At 33.1% G+C, this 7,235-nt stretch overlaps 1 protein-coding gene across 3 annotated transcripts in view; it reads right to left on the bottom strand.

Moving 5' to 3' along the window:
- Positions 1-510: 510 nt before the first annotated feature.
- The window catches only part of MMUT (methylmalonyl-CoA mutase), a 31,905-nt gene continuing 25,180 nt past the window's right edge, over positions 511-7,235 (bottom strand). For all 3 annotated transcript variants that reach the window (XM_041762784.1, XM_041762802.1, XM_041762793.1), the window contains exons 12-13: positions 6,354-6,521; positions 511-720 (exon numbers count right to left, since the gene is read on the bottom strand). In XM_041762784.1, coding sequence (XP_041618718.1) covers positions 592-720; positions 6,354-6,521 — 297 coding nt within the window. In that variant the 3' untranslated portion in view covers positions 511-591. The remainder of the gene's footprint in view (positions 721-6,353; positions 6,522-7,235) is intronic.

Raw genomic sequence — 7,235 nt, 5'->3', positions numbered from 1 at the left:
ACAGGGTCACATGTTCATGCCCAGGAAAAAAGTAAAGTCAGATTTGAAGAAACATTCTGCCATTTCCTCCCTGTTCCAACCTTCAGGTCTGATTTAACATTCTTACTGAAGTGATTCCAGTAGAAGTTGGCTGAAGATTGTAACCATATTATATTTCTCTATATAAATACTTTTCCTTATTTTTTCCAAGATAAGTATCATTTTGTTCATACATGGATTTTATTTTCTGGTGCTCAAGTCAATACAATACTAAATCAAAGAATGGGACTAGTCAGATATTTTTTAGGTAAAGTTTAATTTTTAATGAAATACTTCAAATAAATATCATGACTTTAAAATAATATCATTGTCTAGAGTTTCTGATGATGAATTAAACATATGGAGTTTTTAAGGATATATATGTTTTTTTGATTTTTAAAGAAACTGTATACACTTAGAGCATCACAAAATTCTTACAAGTCAGGTATTTTAATGTAAAGCTTTCAGGAAAGCACATATCAAATGTTGAAATAAATTGAAGACATGGTTTTATTCTCTGATCATCATTGAAAGTCTATTTTAGAAAGAAAGTTAACACAAAAAAACAGGATGTTACATAGATTGCTGCTTCTTTTCCAAACACTTCTCAATATCATCAAGCACTTGAACGGCAGCCTTTGGAATTCGAGTCCCAGGACCAAATACATTGGAAACTCCAACTTCAAATAGAAACTCATAATCCTGTTGAAAGAATTTATTTAATTAAAGAAGAGACAATATTTTTAATTTCAAGGAAATGAAACTAGGGCAGTAATTACTGATGCCCCCAGCTTTCTCAACTGGTATACTATTCATATTTGAAGCTAAAAAATTTTTCCTTCCCTGGAAGTGCTAGTAATAACCACTTGTACCCATTTTCCAAATACCCCAGTGTTTGATATGTGGTAGGAAACATGGCCCACTGAGCAAGAAGTTCTATGCCCCAAATCATATAATTTTCTTTTGCCTTGATTTTCACTACTTGTAATTATTTGTGTTAAATTTAGTATCACATTATAGGTTTGCATTACAAGGCTATTTATTTCCTCTAAGATATTTTGTCTACAGCTAGTGAATGCTAATACTTTTGGGGGGTGTTTTAATTTTTTTTTTTTTTTTGCATATAGTTGACATACAGTGTTACATGATTTCAGGTGTACAACACAGTGATTCAAGTTTATACATTATGTTTTGCTCACCACAAGTAGAGCTACCATCTGTCCTGTTACATTGCTATCACAAGATCATTGACTATATTTCTTATGCTGTCTTTTATTTGCATGACTTTTTCATTCCTTAACTAAAAGCCTGTCTTTGCCACTCCCTTTTACACCCTCCCCTCTGGCAACCATCCGTTTGTTTTGTATTTATAGGTCTGATTCTGTTTTTTGTTTATTCCCTTATTTTTTAAAATTCCACTTATATCTGAAATCATATGGTATTTGTCTTTCTCAGTCTGACTTACTCCACTTAGCATAACATCCTCTAGGTCCATCCATGTTGTCACAAATGGCACAATCTAATCTTTTTTACGGCTGTGTAATAGTCCATGTTACACACACACACACACACACACACACACAATCTTCTTTATCATTTGGTCTACAGACTGACACTTAGGTTGCTTCCATATCTTGGCTATTATAAATGATGTTGCAATAAACAGAGAAGTGCACATATTTTTTTGAATTTGTGGGGTTTTTTTCTTTGGGTGAATAGTGGTACTTTGAATTTTGCTTCATGATGAAATTAGATTTTCTGTAAATGAAGATTAGTTCATTAAAAAAAAAAAAAAATTCTCTGTTGTTTCCGCTGCTGTTTGTCAGTTTATTTTAAACACAAAGTTTGAGTGAGAAGATTCCCAGGACACAAATACTGCTCCAGGATGTATTCGGTTTAACAATGACAGTACCTGTAGCTATAATATTAAGTTTTAAGACAGGCTGTAAATCCCTGATCCTTATCGACTAGGGTGATCATATGGTTTTGTGGTTATTATTATAGCACCCTCTTTATTTTTATGAGTCTTTCTTTTTTCTATTGATGTATAATTGACATTTAACACATTAGCTCTAGGTATACAACATAATGATTTGATATTTGTATATATATTGAAAAATGATCACCACAGTAAGTCCAGTTAACATCCATCAAAAAGTTACAAAACTTAAAAAAAAAAAAGTTACAAAACTCGTGTATCTGTGTTGAGAACTTTTAAGATTTACTCTTAGTAAGTATCAAATATATGATGCAGCACTATTAACTACAGTGTAACATTATATTCCTATGACTTATTTATTTTCATAACTGAAAGTTTGTACCTTTTGACTACCTTCATTTGTTTTGCCCATCCCCTGCCTCCTGCCTCTGGTAAGCACCAATTTGTTCCCTGTATATGAGTTTGGGTTTCTGTGAGAGTTGTTTTTAAGATTCTACATATAAGTGAGATCACATGGTATTTATTTTTCTCGGTCTGACTTATTTCACTTAGCATAATGCCCTCAAGTTCCATCCATATAGTCACAAATGGCAAAATTTCGTACTTTTTTATGACCAAATAATATTCCATTGTGTATATATACCTATCTTCTTTATCAATTCATCCATTACTGGACACTTAGGTTGTTTCCACTTCTTGGCTATTGTAACTAATACATGAACAAACATAGGGGTGCATATTATCTTTTTGAGTCAGCGATTTCATTTTCTTCAGATAAATACCCAGAAGTAGAATTGCTGGATCACATGGAGTTCTATTTTTAATTTGAGAAACCTCTGTACTGTTTTCCATAGTGGCTGCATCAGTTTAGATTCCCACCAATAGTACACAAAGGTTCCCTTTTTCCACATCATCACTAATACTTGTTATCTCTTGCCTTTTTGATAACAGCTATTCTAATAGGTGTGAAATAACAGCTCATTGTGGTTTTTTTTCATTGTGGTTTTGATGTGCATTTCCCTAATGCATCTTTTCATGTACCTGCCAGCATCTGTATATGTTCTTTGGAAAATGTCTATTCAGGTCCTCTGCCCATTTTTTAGACTTTTTCAAAGCCTTTTTAAAAGCCCTATATTTATTCTTGAAGTCACATTTAGATGATGAATTATGTGGTCATGCCAATTATCCTCCAACTACTTTTTTTCCTGTCTTTAATATTTCCTTGTAATATTCTTGTAAATACTATATCCTGGCAATGACACTTAACACATCTTACTGAACTTTTCTCCTAAGTCTGAACTTATTTTTTTTTTTAAGATTTTTTTTATTTTGCGGTGCCCGGGTAGCTAAGTTAGTTAAGTGTCTGCCTTTGGCTAGGTCATGATTCTGGAAGCCTGGGATTAAGCCCTATGTCAGGCTCCCTATTCACCCTTCTCCCTCTCCCTCTGCCCCTTCCCCTGCTCATGCTCTGTCTCTCTCCTATTCACTTTCTAATAAATAAAATCTTAAAAAAAAAAAAAAAACACCTGATTCTTTTTGTAAGTAATCTCTACACCTAACGTGGAGTTCAAACTCACAACTCTGAGATCAAGAATCACATGCTCTACCACTACCTGAGCCAGCCAGGCATCCCCTAAGTCTGAACTTCTAAAGTCAGAGAACATTTCTAATCATTTTTCTAACCTCAACATTTGACACATTAAAAACACCTCAAGCATGTCATTATTCCTGGACAGGTGCTATAGATTTAAGATTTCATAAGAAAACAATAAAATAATAAATTGGGTATGGTCAAATTGATAGGTTATCTCTTCTATCTTTCCTAATAATTCTATATATCATTTGCTCTGATCCCTCACTTACGGATTTGAAACAGAGGACTCATCTGGGAGAGGATGGAAATTTTGCAAATGGAGAAAGGGTTCTTGATCTACCTAAGCCTTGACATAAGCCTTATAAAATGTACTTTAGTGAGCAGATAAAATGTTGGAAACAAGTAACTCTAAATAAAGGATATATAGGTATTCTTTGTACTATTTTCATTTTGTATCTTACTATTAGTTTGAAATTATTTTCAAATAAAAAGTTATTTCAAAACATCGTCTACTGAGCTGGCCAGGCATATAATCATAGTGTCTACTACATAAAATAAGTAAGCATCATGGGGCTGCTAACCTTTTCGAAAATATTTGGAAACCACTGCGTTGAAGAAGGTCAGAAGTTCCAGACTGTAGTTAACACACACTGGTGAGGACAGATCATATTTATTTAATTGAGCGGCAGAATCTCTAAGCTCCACGATGGCAGTGGCAAAATCTGTTTTGATTAACCACCATATATTAGTGATTCCTAATTTGAAATCTAAATGACTTTCAGCTGAGTAATAGTGCTATTTTATATACTTACTGCAAACAAATAATGGGAAAAATGCATAGGTGGTGACTGCTACAATTATAAAGGACACTCATATTAACACACAAGTGTGTCATTACTGAAAATAATCTTTAGTCTTTAAACTCACAGGGAAAAAAATATGGAAAACATTTAGAGATGCTTTGAGTAATTAAAATATCCAGAGGGTTAATACAACTTGTGTGATATGTGTTTCTTGAAAATGTCAGCTCATTTAGATAACAAGCCTGTGTTTTTTCTCAACTCATATTTCAATTCCAATATTTTGTGCAGCGTAATTACTTTAGTTCTTAAATTTTAACATGTCTAAGAGCTTAGACAGTATAGATTCTAAAACTGCAATACAAATAAAAGTTTCCATAGACAGACAATAAAGAATAAAAGCCCTTTCAAAAGCCCATATAGTAAAGTATATTTGTGAAAATAATAAGCAAATATGTTAACAAAAGCAGTTTTCTGTTGACTATATCACCATAAGTAGTATTATGTTGCTAGAAAAAATAAATAATATAATTTGGTTGCTAGCCCCACATTATTATCAACCTCACAATTTCATACATATATTTTCTGATTTCCTAAGTAGTATATAAGTCACTATTTTATATTCTGAATGGTATAAAAGAAAAAATTGTACACTTAGATATAAGATCACATTTCAATGATAGGTTCCTACTATAGGGGAGAGGTCTTAGCATCCATCAATCTCATTTAGAGCAATCTCATATATACTTCTACTTTTTCTATTCTCAGTAGAAAAAGAAAACTTGATATAATTGAAAACTGGATTGGAAATAGAACAAATTTGTATCTTAACTAATTATTTTAAATGACAGGTAAGGTAATATGTGGAAGGTATCATCCCATCCCATCAATAAATTAACTGATATCACTGATCGTCAACTAGCATTCATTTCTCCTTTTCTAAGAGGATCCATATTTTTATTCAAGAATCCACCTCTTCTCCAATCAGGGAAAATTCAAACTTTTCAGGACTGGCTGATTCCATTTCTGGATTACGATATTTTTAGCTCTAAGAAAACTATACCCCAATCAAATTAGTTTTAATGAAGAAGATATTCTGCAAAACCATGTAACTGAAACAGCTCTGAGTTAGGGCAACATCCATGGATGGAAACATGGAAGAAATGAACAAGGTAAGCTACTCTAAACCAACAGAAGCATGTGCTGCTGACTGGTTAACCAAAGGACTCACTTCATTACCAAGACAAAGAGTGTTCCTATATCTGTGGTTGAGGGTTGATACATGCACTGGTGTGTTCATCATTCTTCTCTCTTCTAGCTGTAAGATTTTATTACTTTTATCCTGTTCCTTTTCCATCATTCTTTATTGAATATGAAGAAAGTATATATCTAGGTTACTAATTTGCAAAGAGGTAATTCCCTCATAAAAGCTTTATAATTTGTTAAATTAAATTATATATAATGAATTATAATATAGCTTGAATAGAAAACAACATCCCGATCAAATCAAATGTGGGAATTCTCTAAGCACAGAGCCCTGAACTCTACATAGCACACTACATAGCTTGCCCATGAAGCAGGCTCTGTTTTGTAGTTAGCTTTCCAATCACAGGTGCTCACTAACAGGCCCAAAGGCAGAGTAGGAAACAAGCATCTTGCCCAAGAGCATCCCTGGCTAGAGGAATGCAACTTTCTCTCCAACATATGCCTCTCACATCCATCTTTGCCCCAGTTCTTTGAGACATCTTATGTAATTGGGAAACACTTGGGAGGTTTTCCTAGAATAAAGAAAAAATAAAAAAGAAAAGAAAGAAAACAACATCCCCCACATTTTAGTAAAATTTACTTTGTAAAATCACCAGGAAATAATTTAGATCAAAATCTATATCAAATTTATCTTTAGTAAACATATACAGTAAATTAGAACTAAAGATAAACTAATATTACTCAGAATTCCCATTACAGTACTAGAAAAATACAGAATACAGGAGATGAACAATACCTGTGGTGGTATCACCCCTCCACACATGACAAGAATATCTGGCCGTCCAAGGGAGTTAAGTTCTTTGATGAGTTCAGGAACAAGGGTTTTATGACCAGCAGCGAGTGTGCTCACACCCACAGCATGAACATCTGCATCCACAGCCTGCTGGGCCACTTCACGGGGAGTCTAAAATAATCAGAAGGTCAAGAAACAAATCATCATTTATTCCAAAATGTATTTTAAGACTGTAACCTACTTAACTGGCATTCCAAGGTTTTCCTCATTAAAAATCTTGAAGTGAATATAACCTCAAATTTCATCATTCTCAAATCATAAATACCAATTCATCCAATTGATAAAATAAACACTAGTGCTGTATTTGCTTCTAGCCCTAGAATTTATCAATTAGATTTAAGTTACACCAAAATATAGTTCCCAAAAAACCTTAGATAAGAAATATAGAAAAAATATATTATCTTTCCATGTTACAATTTTTGAAAACTACATCTGTTGTCTTATCAACATTTATTGAATGGTTGAGCAGTACAAGACAACACATTATACTATCTATGAAGTAAAAGACTAAACATAAAATTCAATATGAAAAGTGAATCTTCAGTTTTAAAATAGAATGGGAAAGAGTTATGCTAGCAAGATGGCACACTAGGAAGCTCCAGGACCTTGGTCTCCCATGAAGACACTGAACAACGTATGAATCAAAATAACATGAGAACTCTAGAAACCAGTGAAGGGGCTACAACATCTTGGCAAATACACAAACAAGAAAGGAATGGTGCCAGTATGATTGTTCTTCATTATTAACTGGATTTAACCAGTATGAAATACAGAATCATAAAGGATATTTTCAAGTATTCAATTATGTACTGAGTTACCCAGAAT

The sequence above is a fragment of the Vulpes lagopus genome, chromosome 1 (assembly GCF_018345385.1).
Source record: "Vulpes lagopus strain Blue_001 chromosome 1, ASM1834538v1, whole genome shotgun sequence".
NCBI lineage: Eukaryota > Metazoa > Chordata > Mammalia > Carnivora > Canidae > Vulpes > Vulpes lagopus.
Note: the sequence above shows the minus strand (reverse complement) of the source record. Positions and strands in the feature narration are given on the sequence as shown.